We start from the raw sequence: 24,183 nt of genomic DNA on the forward strand, positions 1-24,183 counted from the left end.
GCCCAGCACTGCCAGGGCTCTGAAAAGATTCCACTTCCCTACACCATCAAGACAAAGGGACAATAATAATAAGAGGGAATGTCTATGGTAAAAAATGCCAGCGTGACTCATGTCAAACTCTCCAAAGGTCCCCAGGAGTATAAAATTCTTGAGGTCAGTTACTGGGTTACACAAACCTTTATGCCATCTATAAAACCCAACAAGAAACTTTTCAAAAAAATATCCCTGATTAAAATTGTCAAATGAATTAATGACTAAAAGAAGACAACTGGGTAGAGATAGAAGGGCTAAAATTTGTTAGTGTTCTATATATAGCATCAGAAATGTATTTGAATATGGGTTTATTCCCAGAAGAACTTCTCATGTAATAACGTGTTGAAACAACCAAATTAATTGTCAGTATTATGTATGATACCAACTACTACAATGCTTGCCAGAAGGCAAGAGTATCTAGTTGAGGTTAACTTTCTAAAGGCTTTTTCTTTCTCTTTCTCACTGATCGATCACTCCAAGACCAGGAGTGTCCCCCAAACAAGGATCATTTTTATGCATATTTTAATTTCTCTGAGAGAATTATACACAGTAGCTTCTTAATAAATATTTGTTTCATGGAAAACCATCTTATAGCTAAAAAGAAAGTGCATTTCATAACAGTGAAAAAGGAGGGCAATTAAGATATCAGAAACCATTTGCGAGGTAGCCTCGTATGGATGCCAACTGTACAAGTAGTCTGTTCTGTAACTTACGGTCTATGTGACTATGGGCCAGTTACATGTGTGGACACACAGCTAAAGTGAGTCGATGCTTCTTTCCTCCTGCTGATGTTTCTGCATGTGTGAGGGTGCTCCACTGGTCCCATGCTATTCACCTATGTCCTGTCTCTCCCTCACACCTCCCTAGGGGCGTGGAGTAACCCACTGAGTGCGGCTGAAACTGCTGAGCTTATGAACTTATTTTAAAACATGAGTTGTGGACATGTAGTAACACAGATGAGCTATCGAGCCAGTTTACCAATCATTAATTTTGAATATCTTCTAATGAAAGTTTAATGAAGCAAAAAAGTCCAATAGTTGACATGAAAAAGAAATAACAGCATGGTTTGAGGACTAGTAAAGGAAGTTACAAAACCTTACTGAACCCACTTTAATGTGCTTAGATTGCTGGATTCCTGCTGTGGCCACATAACAGACCAGCTGTCTGAGTTAAAGTCAGATGCTTAGGCTCTGCTACAGAAAATGTGATTGACACTGTTGAACACACAGGAAAGTTCTCGCAGAGTTTACCCTGAATTCATGTCACAGGTCGCCATCATAGGGAAACTTCCCAGGATTTTTAATATTTTCTAATTTTCTAAGAAACTTAACTTAAGAAAACGAACACAACAAAATGCTACGGAAATTAAAAAAAATAGCTAACAAGTGACTTACATTTTACGTAATTGAGGAAGTTTCTTAAAGATTCCTGTGGCTTCCAACACGGTAAATTCATTATTATTGAGACGCCTGAAGAAAAAGGAAGGAATAGAGAAGTTTTATTACCAATAGTTAGGAAAGCATTAAATTTGATTTCTCAAAATGAATTCTTTTTTTTTTTTTTTTTTTTTAATTTTTTTGAGACGGAGTCTCGCTCTGTCTCCTGGGCTGGAGTGCAGTGGCCGGATCTCAGCTCACTGCAAGCTCCGCCTCCCGGGTTTACGCCATTCTCCTGCCTCAGCCTCCCGAGTAGCTGGGACTACAGGCGCCCGCCACCTCGCCCGGCTAGTTTTTTGTATTTTTTAGTAGAGACGGGGTTTCACCATGTTAGCCAGGATGGTCTCGATCTCCTGACCTCATGATCCGCTCCTCTCGGCCTCCCAAAGTGCTGGGATTACAGGCTTGAGCCACCGCGCCCGGCCACATGAATTCTAACATTATTGAATGACACCAGGAAAATAAAAGGAAATACATATATCACAGAAGATTTGTGGAACATACTGATGTCTTTTCTCATTTTATTCAAATTTTAATCAAAATTAAATGTTAGGAAGTTTTTTTTTTACACAGTAACAAAAGAAAAAATCAAAGATCAAAACCAGCTCTCAGCAATCTCTAGAACAAATTTTCTCCAATTTTTTCCACTATCGTCCCCACTAAAAAGGATTTTTAGACTGCTTTTTCCCTAATTGTTTTCTTCACAATTGGAACAAAAATTACAGCTTTATTAGAATGCGATTCACATGCTAGAACATTTACCCTTTTAAAGTGTACAATTCAGTGGTTTTTAGTATATTCACAAAATTGTGCAACCATCTTTGCTATCTAATTCCAGAACATTTCATTACCCCCAGAAAGAAACCCTATACTTATTACCAGTCACTCCCGGTGGCTATTCCCCTACAGTCCTTGGCAACCACCAGGTTACTTTTTGTTTTTTTAATTTTCCTATTCTGGGCATTTTGTATAAATGGAATCACGTAAGATGTAGCCATTTCTGTCTGGTTTCTTTTGCTTTATATGTCTTGTTCCTGTTGTAGCATATGGCAGTGCTTCATTATTTTTTAAGACTCAATGATATTTCATTACACAGGCATGACACATTTGTTTATCCATTTATCAGTTAGGAGGCATTTGTGTTGCTTCCATTCTTTGACAGCTATAAATAATGCTGCTATGAACACGATGTGCATGTTTCTGCCTGGATATATGTTGTCATTTTTTCAACATATACATAGGAGTGGCATTGCTGGATCACATGGTAAATCTGTGATGAACTCTTTGAGAAATAGCAAAACAGATTTCCATAGACTAGTGATGTATAAAGGTTTCGATTTCTTCCACCATGTTGCTCTCCCTTTTTTTTTTTTTTAGCCATTCCAGTGGGTCTAAAATGGTATCTCATTGTGGTTTTGACTGGAATTTCTCTAATAACTAATGATATTGAGCAGTTTTTCATGTGTTTATTGGACATTTGTATATGTTCTTTGGAGAAAGGTCAATATGAATAATTTAACCATTCATTCATTAGCTGAGTAAAATATCTTTTAATCTAAATTATAAGAATTCTTCATATATTGTGAATGTGTCTTATTAGATACATGATTTGCAAATATTTTCTTCTCAGTACTGATTTTATTGTATAATTTAAAAAATTATAAATCTCTTACATTACACACATTTGCTGAAGTCTAAATTGGAGGCTAGTTTCCACTATAATTCTTCCATGACAAACAAACTTATTTAAAGTGCTAGGCCAGGAGCAGTGTCTCATGCCTATAACCCTGGCACTTTGGGAGGCAGAGACAGGAGGATTGCTTGTGCTCAGGAGTTCAAGACAAGCCTGGGCAATAGGGCAACATCCCATCTCTACAAAAAACACAAAAATTAGCTGGGCATGGTGGTGCATGCCTGAGGGCCCAGATTCTTGGGGGGATGGGGATGGGGGACTGAGGTGGGAGGATCCCTTGCACCCAGGAGGCCAAGGCTACAGGGAGCTGTGATGGTGGCACTGCACTCCTGCCTGGGCAAGAGACTGAGACCCGCTCTCAAAAAAAAAAAAAAAAAGTGCTATTGTGCTGGAAGATATCACTTGTTTGTAGTATTATACGTAATAAGCATAAATCCCTATATAACTGTAAAAAATAAAGTTCAGGGCCTTGGTTGCATGGTCTCCATGCATTTCTAAAATTCCTGGAGCTGTGAAAAAGCTTCATTAACTAACAGGAGTACAAAAAGAAAAAGTCACTATAACTACAAGATAGTTGGTTTCTGTCAAGTCTTTGAAAGGCATTACTTTATTTTTAGTTATTCAAATTGCTAAAAATTAGTTAAGTACTGGCATGAGTACAGGCACAGTGGGAGATAAACAATAACACACAATCCCTGTCATCAAGGAGCTATAATCTAGTTAAAGACAGAAGGATTACATACAAACAAATAGACAACGAACTTTGGAAAGCAGTAAATGACAAATACCAGATGTTGCTATCCATAAACATGGCTAACATGTTGAGAGAATGATGAGGTTTCGTTAGTTTTTTTCTTGAATTGTTAGAACACTAACAGTAAAGGTCATCTTTTTATAAATAAAGTCAGTAAAGGCAAACCATGCATGCGCATAGAATCTGTGAGTGCTCCAACCAACATTCTAGTACTTAGTATGTGCAAGGTTCTGTGTTAAGGCTGTTAAGTGTAAATGCCATCATATTCTGCCTTTTCAGCTTTTCTTCCATTGTTCAGAAAAAGTTATCCTTTCTACTTTAATACCTGATGACTGAATCCTTCCACCCGTAAGTCAATGAAGTAGTAAATTAGGTAAGATGGACTCCTTGAATCTATCGTTTACAGAAATTGAAAATGGAGGCTCTCAAACTACTTTATTTAGTTGCTACATGGATTAAATACGTTAAAAAACTAAGTACATAGAAAATAGTTTGGGAATAAATAATACCCAATAAATAAGCATCAAATAAACACCATTGGTATTAGTATGAAGTGCTTACTGAATTTTGAGCGATAAATTAGTTCTGTACTCAATTGTATGGTTGGCTAGAAAGATGAACAAAGGTAGCCTCTAACATATTCTTGTACTAAGAAGAGTTATGCCAATGTAATGTGTATTAATTAAAATTAACATAATTATTAATAATAAAAATGGCAAGACAAACATTCCTATGCTTTAATGCTTTCATTCCCTCCTTCCCAACCAGAATTTTGTTGGCGGATGAACTTACAACTCTGCAGTGTACTGGGGAATGTGCTCTGGGATTTTGTTGAGTTTTTGATTAGAGCAATCTACTGTGGTTCCTTCACAGCGACACTTTTCAGGGCAAGCCAAATCCGCAAAGCAGTCTCCACTTAATTTTGATCGATAATCTTCTGTACCTATTGAGAATTCAAACCAAAAAAAAGATACTGAGTCTAAAGGTTAGAATATTTATTAGTTTGTAGGAAGAAAAAAGTAAGATAACTACAGATTATGTAGCAGGGAGACAACTTGGGGTATTTTGGTCAATGGATGTCAGGAGAAAGGTTAAAAGAAAGGCTTGGAATTTTCTGGAAAAAAGAGTGACCAGATTCACATGACAGGAAAACATTAATAAAGTTGAGCTTTTCACAGCTGTACTTTCTGCTGATCCAATTCTGAGCCATTCTAGCCTATTTCACAGCTAGTCACACAATGGATATTAATTATTAAAAAGTTTATTTTTTTTCTCTGAGTCAAGAATTGAAAATATATCCAGTAATAAACATGATCCTATATATCATTGTAAATTAGGGCTTTCAAGGCAAATAGATATACTCAGGCTTTTAAATTTTCTATGGACTTTTTACTATTCTCTCCCTCTCACATAATCTCGGAGATGCCTAAAAAGCCCTCTTTTTTTCATTTTGATTTTGTAGAAAGAGACAGGTAAATCCTGATTTAAGCCTCAGCAGCTTGCCATGCTGTAGAAAGCTGCGTGACGTTCCATGGTGCTTGACGGAACCATGTTTTACTCATACCTCGCAACCACATGGTTAGATCAAGCACAACAGAAAATCTCGCTACATTGTCACTACACCAACCACTAGGCCAAAGGTAAGACCAAGAGGAAAATGGAAGGAAGGAGGAGAAAAGCTACAGGCGTTCTGGAAATGTAATACTGTTTACATGACATGCATTCTTCCCGCAGAATGTTTATGACCATAGTAAGAGTATTACTACCGAAGATTTCCTGGAAACACAAAGAAGGGGCTATACGGAAAAGGTGCCTCCACCGTTCCTCAGAACTGCAGAATGGAAACAACAGCTTTCAGGAACAACATACAGGAAGAAGTTGAAGGTGAGCTACAAGGACAACAGAGAAGCTCAAAGGATCTGTGGTTTCTTCTTGAAAAAAAGGTGCCAAAGACCAAGACTAGAAGAAGGTACATCAGGATTGAAAAGGGAGGGTATTATGTTTCAGATTAGACACTTTTACTTACAGCCAAAATGGTGAATTCCTGCAAAAGTAAAGATCACCAAGAAGGAAAGAAAGAGTAATCCCAATTAAGATTAATATACATATTTATAAAACTAAGCTCTCTTCCTTCTTTCTTTATTATGATAATTATTGGAAAAATAGCATGATGTGATGGGAATTGTCATGCTTTGTAAAATTTTATAAATAATATTTTGAAGCACGGTGGTCTCACAAGAAAACCAATGTAATAAAAGATGCATAGTACAAATTAAGTTCTCAATTCCTTTAAAAGATGAACTCGCTGCAAGACAGATTTTCTTTTATCACTGTCATATGTAGAGTGCCATATAAAATGGTAGTAGGGAGGTCCACATGTAAAAGTGAATGAAAAACTAATCATGGAGATCCTCAAGGACAATCATTAGAACATTTGGATTAATCCTTATGTTGTGATGTACACTTTTTAATGATCTTTTCAACTTATAAATAATGTTTCTTAGTGGAAATGGAATCAGAATTTCATAAGAAGTTTGCAATGGTGAATATAACGGTTTCATTACATTTGGCAGTTAATGCCACAGTATTTATTGAGGATCTGGTGCCTTATGATTTAAGCTTCACTCCAAAATGAAGTAAGAGTGCACAAAGTCTAAATGACAGGTACACTGGGTATCTTGCAATTCAAATAGTCTGCATTCAATGGAACAGTAATAATGCTTATTTTATGGTGGCTTTTTAGGTGGACTCAAATTTTAGTTAAAATTTTTGGAAGAAAGGGAAGGAGGCCCAAACGATCCTTTTGAGGCCTGGCTTCTACGATTATTATGTTTAAATAATGCAAATTAAATTATCAAAACTTAAAAGTTAAGACATGATATTTGATATAAAAGATAATTTCCAAATCCTAATTTGGCTGCTGTCAGTAACAGGGAAAAACTGTATCAGAATATATGAAAACAACCTCACTTTTGTTCTTTATTTAGTGAATTGGAAATATTAAACTTATAAATTATTAATTAAGTGTATTTAAATGAAATAGTTTAAATAATTTGGTACCAATTACATTACTGCCATAATTTTAGGATTTAAATCATATTAATGTTTTATTCAATAGGTCATCTGGTGTTTAGAATATGGCTTTTTCTGGTTAAATAATAGCTATCAGATTATTTTCCACTTAATTGGGTAAAGTAATTAATATTAAACATTGTCAGTGAAGGCCAATCAACTGTTCTTTTCAACATGTTACTTGTTACGCAGCCAGTATAATACATACAATGCTACTGATCATTCAAGCTCAAAATAAGTCATATAACCAAATCTACTAAATCCATAAAATTATCCAAATTGTAATTCAATAATGGCAAGCAACACATATCTCCTTAAAATAGAGACTAAACCCAGAGTTCTTCTTTAGAAAATATGGAAAGGTAGACTAACACTGTACACTAACGCTGTAGAAATATCTTTTAATCTGTAGCTCTTAAAATATTTTATCGTCAAGAATATACCCAAGAGATGGTGAATGCGGCCAATCAATACTTAACATAATGGTTTAAAACAAACAAGTCAAGAGGCATTTTACACAATTGGCAGGCAAGGAAAAATAAGTAAAGAAACGTATTTTAAAGAGCTAGTTCTAGAATCATCAGTCTTGATAGTGTTAAGATTGAAGTGGTAAAACATTGCGATTACTTTTCTTAGACACATTCTATCCATCTGCCTAAATTACTCAAGGCATTTTGAGACCATGAACTTCTGATGCTTTCACATCAGACATCAATGTTCTTTTTACGGACTTATATTGTAATTCCGGATATAGAAGAATGTAAAGTCATAAACAAATAAGAAACAACTGCATATAAACCAGCAGGAAGCTGCTGTTTTTCTACAGTGAAGCAAAAGTAAAGCAATAAGAACAGTTTTTAAACATAAGAATCTATAAAAAAGTAAGTCTCATGGTGGAAAATGAAATTCTGTGTGTCTGTAACTGATTTCATGTAGAACTAGCTCTTTGACATCGGAAAGATCTCTGTCTTTAAAACCAGCTCAATTAGCTATATTTTAAAAACAGGTTGGAAGATCAGATATACAATGTATGGAGAGAAAATGATGTAAGTAGAAAGCCATAGCTTCAAACATTTTAGCTACTGTGAGGAATTTTAGATAATGCGCCAAAGTAAAAGAGAGAGAAGAAAAGGTGGAGTTTAATAATATATATGTTTAACATCAGAAGCTGCATGCAAAGGTCAGGTTTTCAGGAAACAGCTACAAGTGATATACGCATAAGTCAATCTATCTATAGAGTATCCACTGTACTTTCAGAAGCATGCATATCAGTTTTAGAAGCTATATTTTATAAGGTGAGGAAAGGGTGTCTGTAGTTAGTCCTACTACCGAGCAAAACCTACCTGGAATGAAATACTGTTCTTTAGCTAAATAAAAAAAGAGAAAAAAAAATAGAAGATGCACCTGAATGTCAGCAAGCAGAGATATGAGTTATATTAGATTAAGAATGGACTAAAGTTACTACAATTAAGTGAAAAATGTATATTCACAGCTGTGACTGATGTATAATAATGTACAGTGAGTAGTAAATGCATCCATAATTATGGACAATAACCAGCTTGGTCCTTATATTAGCTTTTTAGTATGAACTTAACTGCCGAATGTGAAATACCCCTGGAATAGTTAGGTAGCATACTACCAAACAGACATATAATGTATTCTATCAAAAAAAAAAAAAGGAAAATATCATATCAAAGCAAATAGTAAATTTGAATGATGGAAACCTTCCATTTAATATCAATACAATGTATTCATATTTAGCTTTTTACAAATAAATGCAATATTCCCAAAATATCTTAAAAAAATAGCTTTTGGAAAAAATGCATCCTCACAGTTGTATGCAAAATAAGAGAATGCAAAGTGAGGAAGTGCATTCAGAGTAAGAAGCAAGGCATCTGTAGTCCCTCCCGGTGCCCCTGGACTTCTGAGCCCAAACAAATCATGTAACCAAGTCTCAATTCACTTTCTGAAGAAACGAAAATACAGTTAATTACTTGAGGTTGGTCAAGACAACGAACATGAGACTTAACATACTTCAAAGGTATTCACAGTTAGCTAAAAGGCTCTTGTTAAATGTGAATTTTGGAAAGGTACTATGAGGTATCTAGGCTTCTTTTTAACTTGGTCAATAGCCTACTTCTTCTGCTCTCCGTGGTGTTAAAATGTTACCTATAGAAGTATTATTTGAACTGTGTCTACAGTTCTCTTTATTTTGCTATTCATGGGCAGAAGAAAAAAAAATATGGTTCTACAGTGTTCACTAATCAGCCGAAGGCCAGCTGCTTTTGTTAGGTCTCATGTAACCATTGCTGTTGGTCACAGGGGAAATTAACACGTGAAGAAATTACCTGAACAACGGAATTTCTTGCTTTTGATCTGTCCAATTCTTTTGTTTGCCAGGCGGCGGGGGCTGGTGCAACGGGCACCACTGGTCTCAATTGGGTTGGTATGGAGATAATCCGCTAGCCACTTGAGATGGCAGTCACAAATAAACGGGTTCTGGGCCAAATGCCTTTGGAAACACATACAGAACGGTTTTATAGATGACTTGCAAGGGACTCAACTCTTACATTCAGAGTGGAAACAATGTCATCAAATGTGATCCAAATCACTTATACATACATAGTTTGAATGGCCCGAAGAGGTGAAAAGGTCCCCTTGGCGATGGTCTGAAGCTTGTTGTCATATAGGGAGAGAAGGTTCAAGTTGTGGAGATCCTGAAAAGCATCTACCCGAAGGCAGTTTATCTTGTTGGCATTCAATAATCTGTTTGATTAAATAGTTGTAGAATTAAAGTGTAGCATCTCACTAACTCACCTGTAAGATTTTGTGCTTTTTAAGAAAATCCAGCCATGAAATATATTTCTTTAACCTCAACACTAACATTTTAACTTTAATAATTTAGGAATTAGAGGTTAGAGATGTGGGGTTTTACCATATAAAGCAAAAGTCATGTGATCAAATGAACCTAAATCTAGGGGTACTTATACATGTATTCACTACAAATTATTAACCATTTCCTCTGGAAGATGTAAGGGTGGAATAGTACACAAAGATGGGTGAGACCCAGCCTCCACTGGCAAGGACACCATAAAAATGTCCTAAGACACTATTAATCCCTCAAGACAGTCCGTGGAAAAGTAGTTCAGGCTATTCTCAAAACAGTCACCAGTGTGATCCTTCTAAACACAGAACAGATCATGTCACCCCTAGCTCAGAACCACGCGACAGCTCCCAGTTGGCTCTGAGCAGAAGCCTAAGTCGTCACAACAGCCTGTCCGGTAGCTCACTCTTCAGAACTCTGCAATCTTCCCAGTTCTCTCCTCCTGGCTGTTTCAGCTCCAATCACTAATCTCCTTTCTCTTTTTTAAGCACACCAGGTTCTGCTATTCTCTGTCTGAAACGTTCATCTCCCAGATGTCAAGCCTGCTCTAATATTGCCTTCTCAATCCGGCCTCCCGGACCCCTCTCCTTAATACATGCAGGCTGTCTTTGACACCTTCCCAACCCCTAGCACTCTCGATTCCTTTTGCTTTGATCTACTTTTTCTATTTTCTAAAGTATATATATATTTTTCTGCTATACACAACTTACTATGTTACTGCTGACTGTCATCTATATGCCTCCCTACCCCACAGTAAATCATCCATATGTCCGGTTCATTTCCCCTCCTTTCCTAGCTGCCCAGCACATACTGGGAGCTCAATAAATATTGGTTTTTGAGTGAATACTTTACAACCCTCTTGGAGAGTCACACGATACATTAGTATGGGCTGTAGTCTTATATTATAAATACCTGTTTAACTTTTTAACACAATTCACCACAAACTCCTTTTTACCCCCTATATACTATATCAATATTCTGTGGAACTGTGGTTTATGGATTATACTTTGGCAAGCATCATGCTTGTGGATGTGACTGTGTGTGAGCTTAGGTTTATTCTTCAGCATGTACTCTGCTCTCTGCTTTCCTCAACCACCTTCTGAACTCAACTTCCACCCAACAAAGTACTCCTCCCGCTGGGTTCCTCAGAATGTCATTCCATGCTATGCAGTCTTGTCACCTGCTTTATGCAGACCTGCTTATTTGGCCAATGACAGTTTCTCCCTCTTCAGGAAGGACAATTTTAAAAAATAATATTCTTTTTCTCCATCCCCAACAGGCACCACTGGTCTCCATAGGGTTGGTATGGAGATAATCTGCTGGCCACTTGAGATGGCAGTCACAAATAAAGGGGTTCTGGGCCAAATGCTTTTGGAAACACATACAGTACAGTTTTATAGATGACTTGCAATGGACTCAACTCTTGCATTCAGAGTGGAAACAATGTCATCAAATGTGATCCAAATAACTTACACATACATAGTTTGAATGGCCCCGGAGAGGTGAAAAGATCCCATTGGCGATGGTCTGAAGCATGTTATTATAGAAGGAGAGAAAGAATATTTTTCTCCATGGGGATGGAGAAACTTTTTTTTTAAATTCCTGCCTTTTAAGAGGGAGAAACTGTAGACAATACTGGATATAGCATCAAGCTATATCTAGCTATATTTAGTTCAGTGCTTTGATACTTAGAACTTTTAACAAATATGTAACAGCTCAAAAAATATGTGTCATATGGTTTGGCTGTGCCTCGTTATCTAACATACTAAAAATATTTTCTCCTTTGACAATAAAACGATCTCTATGTTAACATGGGGTATTTCCGTTTTGCTTGATTTTTTTAAAGGTGCTACATCAGCAACATGCAAAGTGATGACTTTCTCACGGTGATTCAGTTGGCTGTGCTCTTTGATTCCCCATCAGGAACTCAAGTTTTCATCTTCCCTCTGGTATATGTAATACCTTCTTAAAAGCTTTCAAGAAATGGTGGGTGACAGGGGCTGCTTAACTCCATACCTCTCCTCCCTGGGAGGAGAGTAATGCTGACCTGTTCTTTAATTAATAATCTAATTGAATAAAGCAGTTAGAGAGCAAACAAGGACAATGAGATTGTGTGGAGCCTGAAGAAACTGAAAGATGTCGTTTTGCATCATCTTGCATCTATGCAGTTTGTACTCAGTTTAACTCAGTGTGGCCCAGGGAATAGTAAATAAATATTAAACAACAATCTGTTTTCTTTCTTTCATTTCCCTGCCTCTTCTCTCTAATATCTGACCAACCAAAACTAAGACACTTAACTTTACCAGGTTCTCAGTCTGCTGTAAAGAGATAATCATGTCATTCTTTCCCTCTGGCAGGCTTAAGATTGAGCCTTAGTGTAGAAATGAAACTTTATAAAGATGGCTTTAGAAGTAAGGTTTATCTATATAGATCTCCATATTTTATTAGCATGTGTGTTACATCAGCCACCAATAAGTGTGCATGGAAAAAAAAAGAAGGTGACATTTTATGTATTGGTACTAGATAGGGCAGTGATAGTAAGAGTGATTGTGAATAACTGGCACAGAGAGTAATTCTAGGGAAACGTGGAAGAATGGCAGAGAGGTGAGTCACAAGTAGGCAATACTTGGTTACAGCATCAAGCTATATCTACAATGCATACAGACATCTGGACTGTGAATAGCATAATTTTATCAAATTAGTAACAATATTTAATAACGGAAATGCGAAGCTTAGAAAAATTTGAAACCCAAATAAAGTCATTAAGTAACAAAATCAGTATTTGTCATGACTCATTGGTCTATTGTAAAATAAATTTACTGGGTTATGTAGCATTGAGAAAATAGAGAATTGGGGCGGGGGTGAACAGAAAGGAGAGCACTACACATAATAAGGTTCATTATTGTTTTGCTAAAATTTTGTTTCATTTGTTTGTGTGCGTGCTGGGGTGGAATGTAAAATACATTTCTGCATAATGGTGAAAAAGTTTAAGACATGGATAATAGGATGTAATTAAGAACATAAGTTTATCAATTCAGGAATTATATATATAATATATATTATATAATATATATTACATATAATATATATAATATATATGTGTATATATATATGAAGACTGTGGGATTAGGAATAGTTACCAAATAAATGCCAAGAAACAAATATACTCCAGAGGGAAAATAACATTGTATACGTAAGAATTTTAAGGGAGATTTACTAAGAAAAAAATTATAACACAATTATCTTTGTATCTAAAGCATCTAGGCCAGTGTGTGCCCCAAATGAGGTCCTCTGTTTGATGATATGAATAGAATTTGATGATTAACTATCAAGTTTTAATATTTGCATTTTTTTCCAACTTTACTTTTCATATGGGCATGCATTAAAACACATGGTGTTAAATCTGCTTTTTGCAAATATGTTTGGTAAATACTTCTTTTGAGACAAATGAGCAGTATCTATTGTCTAATCAGAGGGGTCTTTGATTTACAGGTAATTCTCTCTCTAAAGGTTAGTCTGAGGACTACTGTGTGTTACAGCTCACCGCACACCACCTGTGTCTGAGGAAGTTATTGCAGCACTGTGGCTCCTGCAGATTCTTTGGACAAAGGTTGTTGAGTATATCACCATATCTTTCGCGGTTCCAACTACTGGTTAAGTTAAAACAGAGATGTTTCACAAGGACAGGGATTGTAGAAGCTTTAAATGATACAGCAGCCAGAATGCATACATTCATGATAGTGTAGAGAAAATGGTTTGGGGACTATTCCAAAAAGTAGTGTCTTCAAGTAAATAATCAAGAATGTTAGCTTGACTGGACTAATCTTTTCTATTTTGTTAAACTGTATCATTTTGAGTCAAATTTTTCCAAAGCCTCCATAAAAATATGAGATAACAAACCGGCTAATATATATTATTAGGCTCGAGAGATCGAAAACAATCAAATACTTACAGGAGCTGTAAGGAAAACAGTCCTTCAAATAAACTTTTGGGGAGTTCTGTGATTTTATTTCCATAGAGGACACTGAAAAAAATGTTTTAAATGAAAAAAATTAGACACTAAACCTGCATAACAAATTCATCTAATACATATTTACTCAGGCATAGAGGAAGTTAGTAGGCCATCAATACGTCATAAAAGTTACAGCTGAGTAAACAAACTTCATTTACAAATGTCTTTTGCCTGATTGCAGATCAGATATATGCTTACTGTAGGACATTTGGAAAACAAAAAAATAAAGAACATATGTATATACATAATTTCCACTTGCATTGCCATTTCATAGAATTGTTTCCTTTTAAGTTGTTTTTCTACTCACAAAAATACACAGTTCATATGTAATGAGAGCACACCATATATAACAAAGAAGAATGCTAAGTGTAGAATCAAGAATAGAAGAGTACATAGTGACATAAAAGTCCCCATGATACATACAACATTAAGTAAAAAAGAAGCATGTTAAAGTATTATGTTAATTTTGTTTAAAAAATATATACATATATGCACAAAATAAAAGGGAAACATATTTAGATGGCAGATGATTTGCCATCCAGAGGTGATTTGAATTTACATCTACATATTTTTGTCTATTTTAATATATCTCTAAAATAAGCATATATTATTTTCAAAGATCAGAGAAATATTCTTTTGGGAAATAAACAAATGGCTGCCATAACATATAAAGAAAAAGCTGAAATGAGAATCTAAATAATTGATATGTTTGGCAGCAGTATATAATCTCTTTTTGAAAAGGAAGAAAATAACAATACAAGAGAAATGAATATGTGAGAGAAAAGCTGTTCCTTTTTCAAAATGTCACAGAGAGGTAAGGTATATTATAAAATGTGAAGAAAATCCTCAAAGGAATAAATAAAGCTGGGTGCTATTATAGTGTAAGGAGATATTCCATTTGTCTCTTTAGATTCCATGATATAACTATAAAACAGAATATGAAATTTTGTTTGTAGAAAACATAGATTTCTTTAGAAAAGTAAATCAATTAGAAAAGAAACCATTTTAAAAATGAAAGAACAAAAGAGAGGATTCTATATTGTCCAGAATGAGGTATAAAGGGAATCAGAAAAGGTAAAGCATGAATAAATATATATTTTGAGGTCAAGATTAACAGAAGAGAGGGCATTAGAAAACACAAATGAATATATTAAGATGGCACCAATTTGGGATGTTCAATTCAATATCATTCAATTCATTCACTCAGCAATAGAGATTGTGCACTTACTACACGCCAGTAACTTTGCCAGATTCTAAGTTTGGTGCTCAATTCAATTGTCATTTTTGAATGCCCATCATCTGCCCATGTCTCAGGCACTGATACGACTGAGATAAAGAAGATATGGCTTCAAAGGGAAATCCAAAAGAGTAATTTTGAATAGTCAAAGAGTCTGATATTGTGAATCCACTGCAATTTAGAAAGGAACAAAGATGTGTATAAATTGTGGAGAACCTGCATGAGGATCAAGGGGTGGACAATTTAGTAGGTTGTTCACTTGAGACTTTTGCTTTGAAGGTTGGCCCAAATAGCATGAAAGGAGAACAAGCGAGGAGATGCATCGTATTTATATTGTGGAATTATTTTTTCCAATAAATCATTGTTTTCCTTAAGACCATGTTAAAAAATAACAGATGCTATTGTAATGAGACAAAGTGGGTAAACAGCAAAAAAGGAGAAAATTACGCTAGGATGCAGGAAATCTATCCGTATAGGTATTATTGCCGTATGGAGTATTAACCATAAGAATAATAAAGAAATACTCAATGTGATGGGAATGACATTTCTCCAAAAAGGTTTAGCAGGACTAGGGCTGGGTACAGTATTTTACATAGCAAAGAGATCAAAATGACAGCAAGGAAAATAAGTTAAAATATAAAAATTCCGAAGACCAGGATAGAGAAGTTGGATGACAGCCCAGGAAATAGGGCCAAAATCTATAAAAATGAGGGAAAGAAATATCATCACATAAAGATATAAACTAAGAGAAGGCCGGTGAGAATTTGTCCCACACTGTTGGAGGAAAAGGAATTTTTAAAAGAAATTAAAAGACAAAAGTGGAATCAGCTGAAAAGAAAATCAATATATGAGGGATGTGGATAATATCACCCAAATACCAAGAATGACTCATTGAGTATCTTCTCTACAGTTTATACATGACTTATGTTCAACATACCACATAGACAGTATATACATATGTACTATTATATGTGTACAACACACAAATACTCTGATAGAGATTTTTTTTGGCTAGTCTTTTGGAACAATAGGGAAATTTTAAGGCAGCTCTTGCACCTGCTGTATAAGGAAGGCCAAGAATGTTAAACACAGTTTAGCCCTTGTGAGTTTCAGCATGAGGACAGTAAGAGGCAGCAATAGCTGGTGACCAGTGTTTGAGCTCTCCTGCTCTTGTTGAAAGCCGGCAGAGGCCAGGCGCAGTGGCTCATGCCTATAGTCCCAACACTTTGAGAGGCCGAGGCGGCCGGATCACTAAGTCAGGAGTTCGAGACCAGCCTGGTCAACATAGTGAAACCCTGTCTCTACTAAAAACACAAAAAATTAGCTGGGTGTGGTGGCAGGCGCCTGCAATCCCAGCTACTCGGGAGGCTGAGGCAGGAGAATCAGTTGAACCTGGGAGGCAGAGGTTGCAGTGAGCCGAGATCACGCCACTGCACTCCAGCCTGGGTGACAGAGTGACCCTCTGTCTCAAAAAAGAAAGCTGGCAGAAGACAAGTCCTACTGAAGAGAAAAAAATGTCCAAAATAGCAACCTATAAGATGACCATCATGAAAAAGGTGTCATGGGCAGAGACTTTATTATTCAAAAAAATGTCAGGGAAATTATACAATTTTTTAAATGTCTACGTTTGAAAGTTATAACTTGAAGTGATTTTTAGAAGAGTTCAGTAAAGATAAAGCAGAGGGCAAGACAGAGGTGCTACCTTTTAATTTTCATTGAAAACGTGTAGTAAAATGCAAGATACTGGGCAGGAGAGTTAACAGCAGTTTAGGAAAAAGTTGCCGGAAATCTAAGTACAGTGTTCAAGTCTTCCATTGTAGACCCCTGTGGAATTTGGGAGCTAGTTAAAGAAATAAGGAAATTAGAGTAAATGAATTAAAATAGTTTACAAAGGGCTAATGAAGAAAATGGGAAAAGAGAAAAATCATACATTGAGGACCTTGGGCATAAAGAAAGATTCTCGGAAATAACTGAGATCCAGAAACATACAAATTGCTTTGTATCAAGAGATGAATTTGCCATGGCCATATCTATTAACTCTTGATGTTTACTCTATAACAAAGCTGGCAGGGAAGTAACTTTATCCTCATTTTAGAGATGGAAGAACTAATACCCAGGGAATTTAGTAACCAGCTCAGCCTCTATTAAGTAATAGAGCCAGGATTTGAACACAGCCACCTAGTGTCCTAAAGGTGATATGCTTAGCGGTATGCTATATCGATACAACATTTTGTTACTACAGAAGGAAGTTTCCAAGTAATAAGCAGAAAACAATAAAAACTGTTTACAGACAATGCTAAAAACACTAGTATGATGAATTCTTACGACATTATTACTAAATATTATAAAAATCTTGTTGATGTCACATTGAAAGAAATTTTAAAATCCCTGAAGATAAAATGACATGATGAATGTTTGGTTTTTGTTTTGTTAATATATTGCATATTATACTAGGTAACAATATATTCATATAACATTATAATTTTACATAATACATAATAAAAATAAAGGATAATGTTAATTAAAAGTTATAGGATTTCTTAGTAGGAGAGGACATAAAAAACATTAGGTAAATCAAGTCCACTTGTCTCTAAGAGATGCAATTTTGGTGATTAAATAACTTGAAATTTTTATTTATTTATTTATTTGAGACAGAGACTCACTTTGTTGCCCAGGCTGGAGTGCAGTGGTGCAATCTTGGCTCACTACAACCTCCGCCTCCTGGGTTCAAGCAATTCTTGTGCCTCAGCCTCCCAAGTAGCTGGGATTACAGGCGTGCACCACCACGTTTGGCTAATTTTTGTATTTTCAGTAGAGATGGGGTTTCACCATGTTGGCCAGGCTGGTTTTGAACTCCTGACTTCAAGTGATCTGCCTGCGTAGGCCTCCCAAAGTGCTGGGATTACAGGTGTGAGCCACCACGCCTGGCTGAAATTTTTATTTTTAAGTAGAATGCAATAGAGGTGTTTGGCATCATATCACCTTCAAATATTTTCATGCATTTAGCAAATGCAGTGATTAAATTAATCTGTCTATATTCTTGAGTACAGTTCTAGGAAGGCATGGTATTAAAATATCAGGTGTAAGTGGAACTTGTAAGCAAAATTTTTATTTAAATAAAGAAAGGTGTTGCCTTGTACTTGCATGGTTTTTGTAGTAAACTACATACTCCTAAGTACTCTGCTCCCTTCTGGAAGGTTTTAACTCCTGGTCACTATCATGATCTCCAGCACAATTCTTTTCTGGAAATCTAGCTTTCACTGGCTTTCCTCCCCCACCCTAATTATAGTGTCCCAGACCTGTAGTTACAATTGCATTCTCTTCATTACTTCAGTTTCAAGCACCTACTACTCTCCAGTCGCAGTGATATTTTTTGCTAATTCTAGAAACATCTAGCATACTCCTGCTAAAGGTCCTTAGTATTTAACTGTTCCCTCTGTCTCGAATGCCTTTCCTCTATATATCTGCACTATCTACACAGTTCACTCTTCAGGTCTTTGTTGATCATCCTATTCAAGGTTTTAGCTTCCCCCCAACCACAGGATTCCTTATCCCTTGTTCTGTCTTTATTTTTATTCATAGCATTTTCATCCACAGATAGATGTAATACTATAAATATAGGTAAATTTTATGTATACTATACATTTGCCAGTTTATCATTGGTCTCCTCCATGAGGCAGGGATTTTTGTATTCTGGTCACTCTGCATCTCTAGACCCTCTACTAGGGCCTGGTACATAATCGGGCCCAACACATTTCTTTTGAACGTATTAACTGTGGATCAATGTAGAAGAGAGCTATTGCAAATATGTGTAGTTACATATTTTAAGGAGGGGAAAATAACTTAATCTTTGGAAAGTGAACTCAAACTGTGAACATGACGAGGAAAATGATATGTGTTATATAACACGTGGGCTTTCTCTAAAATAACTCAGTTATTTGATTCTCTTCCAGTTTATCTGTTTTACAGTATTATGCAGGTATTCCACTTTTGGCAAACAGTTTGTAATCTTCTATGTATTGCTATAGTTTGAACTGGAAAAACCCCAGTGACTTAACTCCCTCACTTAACCGCAATTTACTTTATCCTCAAGTAAAGATAAAGCTTTTCTACGGCCTTCTAAGACAATTGGGTGTGTGAGCGCTCTCATCACGAGGCCTTAGATTTCAATGTAGCAATCATGTTATTTTACATGTGTTAGCAAATAGCAAAAGGAGTGACAACACACTATTTTATTGTTTATTAGATTACATAATTTATAATCATTAATTACAGGAACCTGCTTATCAACAAACATAATGTTTGTTGAGAGAAGTAACAAATTATAATAAGCTGTTCTATTTATAATTTACTTTTAAATATCTTTATATATTTTCTTTTAATTCTTACAACCACAGAAGTGTCAATTAACACTATTAAGGCAAGAGCTTACTATCAAACTCTGCAAGCAAGCCGATCTAAATAAGAATTTCCCACTGATTTCTCTTCTTGTTGACATATAATGGTTATCTTTGAGGACCAAAGTTGTGGAGAATCAGGAACTGATATGCTGATTTGCCTTTTGTCCTTCTGTATGATGGAGAGGTTGTCAATGTTTATTCTGGATAGCATTACTGTTCAGAAGGGTGCTAACAGTACTTTATGGACAATCTGACTGGGTGATCTGAGTTTTACATTGAACCTAGTTATTTTAGAACCTCACAGTACAGCCTGAGAGCAATACATGACTATACTCTATATTTTCTGCCAACAACTGTTCCTTTAATCTTGTGCTTCTTCTTGTCAAAACCCTCCAAGACAAAAACAAGCAAAAGTGAACCCAAGGGGATATTGCCACTTAAGCAACAGTTTTCCATTTTCCTTTTTAAAAATAAAATTGTAGTTTGTTTTTTTTTTAAACAGACTAACATAGCAATCTGAACACTCTTGTGCCCAGATGAGCACTTCGATCTAGTTCTCCCCTTGGAAAGAGTGCCAGCAAGTTGTTCCAGAAACTCCAGGGGTTTATCTAGGTCTCGCACATGTGTATCTCGGCATTCTCACTGGCTACCCCGACCTCTGAAATCTGAAAGATTTCAGCAGGAATTGACATCAATAAGAACCTTTCTCTGAGTATCAGCTCTTAAAAAATAAAAATGTGCCGGCTTCCACTTTTGAATTTTAAAATCTGATCTAAAGGTTACTTGGTGGACTTTTGAAGATTCTTTTACAAGTGTGAAGTAATATTAATAACAGCCTCTATACATTTAAACTTCTTTAATTTACATAGTTATCTTTCTGAAGGTTCTCTTGACATTAAAAAGCTGTCATATTTTTAAATCTTTGTTCTTTGAGAGATTAAAAGCTTATTCTTTTAGGATAGTATTAAGGTGATGAAAAAGAGTGGAGGTTTCCTCTCAGTGGTCATCTTCAAGTATTCTCAGCAAGACTTTGCCTAGCATTTCAAAGGAGACTGATATTGTCCCCAGATACTAGCTATATGCTTTCCAAAATAAATATTTTCTTTTTCTTTTAGAAATAAAAAAATGGTCAAAAAGGGGATCTAACTCTTGCTTTCCTAACAGCAAAAGAACATCACACACTGGGCTTATCATGGGGAGGGGGGAGTGGGGAGGGATTGCATTGGGGAGTTATACCTGATATAAATGATGAATTGATGGGTGCTGACGAGTTGATGGGTGCAGCACACCAACATGGCACAAGTATACATATGTAACAAACCTGCACGTTATGCACATGTACCCTAGAACTTAAAGTATAATAAAAAAAAAAAAAAATCAAACCATAAAATATACAACCCTAAAAACTGGTGAATTTTAGTGACGGGTAGCAGTCTTCCATAAAAGTAATGGGATCCAGTAATGATTAATAATAATTAACATTATTAATAATTCATTATTCACAATAAAAACCTAAGAGTATTTTTAAACCCCAATTAAAAAAGGTAGCCACTCTTTGCTGTGGTTTCTGTTTTCCTTCAGTGACCCAGCAAATACTTACAGTGAATTCAGAGAGCGTAGTCCTTGGAAAGCATCTGGTGCAAGTTCAGAGATCTGATTATTGCTCAGGTCGCTAAGATTAGAAATAGGGTTAGGTTACATTCAATCGAATGTCAGTGAGATTTACTGTGGAAATAGCTATGTACGGCTTTTAAATGTTGGTTTTGTACTCATCAATACATGTACAAAATGTGCAACACTTAACATCTGAAGGACCCGAAATTTAAAAAAGAAATCATACTTTAAAAAATAACCATTGTCTATTTTCCCATATAAGATGCCATGTCTTATTTTTGACAATAGAACACCTGAATATATTTGCAAAATATATTGACCATAAACATTCACATTTGTGCGAATCAATATGCTAAATTACAGAGACCTTTAAAAATTACATAGTTTAGATATTAAGATTAAAGTATTATTTCAGAGCTAGTAATCAGACAGTCACATCACTTAATATTTAAGCTGTCAAACACTGATATACTCATACTTAGGTTTCTTTGCATGGTCTCATGACCCGTCTAATTTTTAAAATTACATAGATTGTAGAATATTGTTCACTCACATTCTTCTAAGCTTTTTATATGGTGAGAAAGCTCCAGGAGGGATGATTTTGATTGTGTTCTGTTCCAAACGTCTGCAATGAAAAAAAATTCAACCTTTAAATGGAGACGTGAACCTTCAGACATGTTTAATTCAAGCTCAGGACTGATGTCAAGAAGTAAAATTGATGTTCTTCATGACTGATATATTTTTTTCCTGAAAAATAAGCACTAAATTTAATTTTTCTGTCCCTAAATGTGAAGCAAATTGGGATTAAAAACAAGGCAATTATAAAAATAATTAAAATATTCAGATTTTTAAGTACTACATATCCATCAATATTTAAGTCTGGACTTTGTACAAAAGAAATAATACCTTTAAGAAAGTAACTTAGGAGTACATTTTAATTACCTTAATATAAATTAGAGAAATAGGTAGAAATACTGAATAAATCTATTACATATTTTAGATACAATCATAACCCTTCCACAAAGAAAATTATTGTTGAATATTAAATTTTATAAAACTTTTATTTCCTCTACAGAAAGCGTATTATAGGTTAAAAAATAATTTTCTACTCACAAAATTAATTTTGAAGCTTCTTATGAGGCAAAATGTTAAATTATAAATCCATATATGCTACAGATACTTTCAGTAAGACAGTCTAGGCTCTGTGGATTCATTTTGTGAATATTTCACATAAAAACCACTGCAGCGAAGTGCACTTGAGCACAACTGAAGTATTTTTATGGTATACTAAAATCACAGAGTTGAAAATAACTCTGATATCATCTACTCTATGGTCCTGCTAACAGAGAAACACAAGATTTTACCTACCTAGTTACGAATCAACGCACAAATAAGTAGATTTCATGAAGTCTTTGGTACATGTTTTAGTCTATCCAAAAAATGTTGCTTCTCAGCCTCCTTTCTCTCCAAAGAAACATCGTTATGATCATTTCCCATCCCCTTCGCCTCTGTTCTGCTCTGTGTCCCAGAGAGCTGACTCCAGTGAACCATATATCCCAGGCTCACTTGCCAACAGGCTGCTGTGAGATTTGCCAGTGACAGACACTGGTAGGGTGGTGAAGCGTTGGCGGGGAGGAGAAGCTGGGGTATTTCTTCCTTTCTCTGTCTCAGGGGATGTCTACAGAAGTGGTCTCGTCTCCTTCCTAATTTAACTTTCTGCTGGTGCCACCTTCTAATTTTGTAAAACACCAGCTTCTTCTGTCTTTACCGCCCTGGGGTGGTAGCAGTTTTTTCCCTGTTATCTTCCTGCAATTGTTTAGTCCATTCTCTATATTAAATCCCTCTGTTTTTCAACAGAAAAAGAGAGTTCATTTTCAACAGGAAAATAAAGCTCACCTAGCATGAGTTCCACTTTCCTGCCTGAATTTGAAAAAATATATGCATATATATATTATGTAAATATATATATGTGTGTATGTATACGTATGTATATATTTAAATATGAATAAATATGAAAACATACTGACCATATATGTGTCCTATACATTAATTCATTTTTATTGAATGTTGGTAATACTTTAACACATACACACACACACACACACACATGCACACACACACACACAACATTTAATGAAAATAAAATCAAAACAAACAAATGATCCCTAGGACATTAAATCAAATTGCCAAAATTTTGGTCTTTTCTGATTTCAAAGCCCTTCTCACAGTGCTACGGTTTTTCTTCAACAGCATCAGGGTTCATTCTCTGACCTCTTTATTTCACCATTCAACGGGTTTCCTCAGTTTTCATTGCTCTTGAACTCACTGTAACATTTGATATTATTAATAATCTTTTTTCACTTTGATGAGACACTCTATCTCCTTGGTGCTTACTGTACTTGGAAAATGTAAAAAATGTGGTTAAAAACTAAATCTATAATGCACCACTCAGATCAGTGAGTTTTACTTTAGCGTTTTTTTGCTTGCATATTTATTTTATATAATTGAGGTATTACCGCATACAGAATTTTGAGCGTATTTTATGTAACTGAGGTATTACTGCAAATAGAATTGCGTATATTGTCTTTACATCCAACATTATATCACACATGTATTGCTATATCATTAAACATTTTGGAAGACATTACTTTTAATGCCTTCATAATATTCCATTGTCGAAACATATCCTATTTCCTCAATTCTTTCTTATTATTGGACATGTATGTTAGTGATACTTTTATACTAGTATTGATATTAATAATGCTTAGTTATTTTAAGACAGTGAAAACATGGCCTCCTTTTAAATCCTTTCCTTATTTTCTTAGGTATAATGTGTTGCGCCTTTTCCTATATACCCAAGGACACCATCTTAACTCCTCTGTTCTTATTTCACTGTCTTCTATTCGTTTTCACATATCCCTGCTCACTGGGTTCTTGGCTCCTAATGGGCGGATTTACTCCAGAAGACAGTAAATAAACTGTATGATGGAAATATGAGTTTGTCATCTGTATTATTTATCTAGGTCGTAAGAAAGGGAGTTTTTTTTC

General features: G+C 35.4%; 1 protein-coding gene across 4 annotated transcripts in view; it reads right to left on the reverse strand.

The window, feature by feature from the left end:
* The window catches only part of SLIT2 (slit homolog 2 (Drosophila)), a 367,443-nt gene that overhangs the window by 86,697 nt on the left and 256,563 nt on the right, over nt 1-24,183 (reverse strand). For 2 of the 4 annotated variants that reach the window (XM_011935679.1, XM_011935678.1), the window contains 8 exons: nt 21,689-21,760; nt 21,122-21,193; nt 13,825-13,896; nt 9,611-9,754; nt 9,337-9,500; nt 8,332-8,355; nt 4,709-4,859; nt 1,428-1,502 (listed from right to left, as the gene is read on the reverse strand). In XM_011935679.1, coding sequence (XP_011791069.1) covers nt 1,428-1,502; nt 4,709-4,859; nt 8,332-8,355; nt 9,337-9,500; nt 9,611-9,754; nt 13,825-13,896; nt 21,122-21,193; nt 21,689-21,760 — 774 coding nt within the window. The remainder of the gene's footprint in view (nt 1-1,427; nt 1,503-4,708; nt 4,860-8,331; nt 8,356-9,336; nt 9,501-9,610; nt 9,755-13,824; nt 13,897-21,121; nt 21,194-21,688; nt 21,761-24,183) is intronic. The other 2 variants (XM_011935681.1, XM_011935680.1) reach the window with 1 other exon arrangement.

Source organism: Colobus angolensis, unplaced genomic scaffold (genome assembly GCF_000951035.1).
Source record: "Colobus angolensis palliatus isolate OR3802 unplaced genomic scaffold, Cang.pa_1.0 Scaffold146, whole genome shotgun sequence".
In the NCBI taxonomy this organism is placed as follows: Eukaryota; Metazoa; Chordata; class Mammalia; order Primates; family Cercopithecidae; genus Colobus; species Colobus angolensis.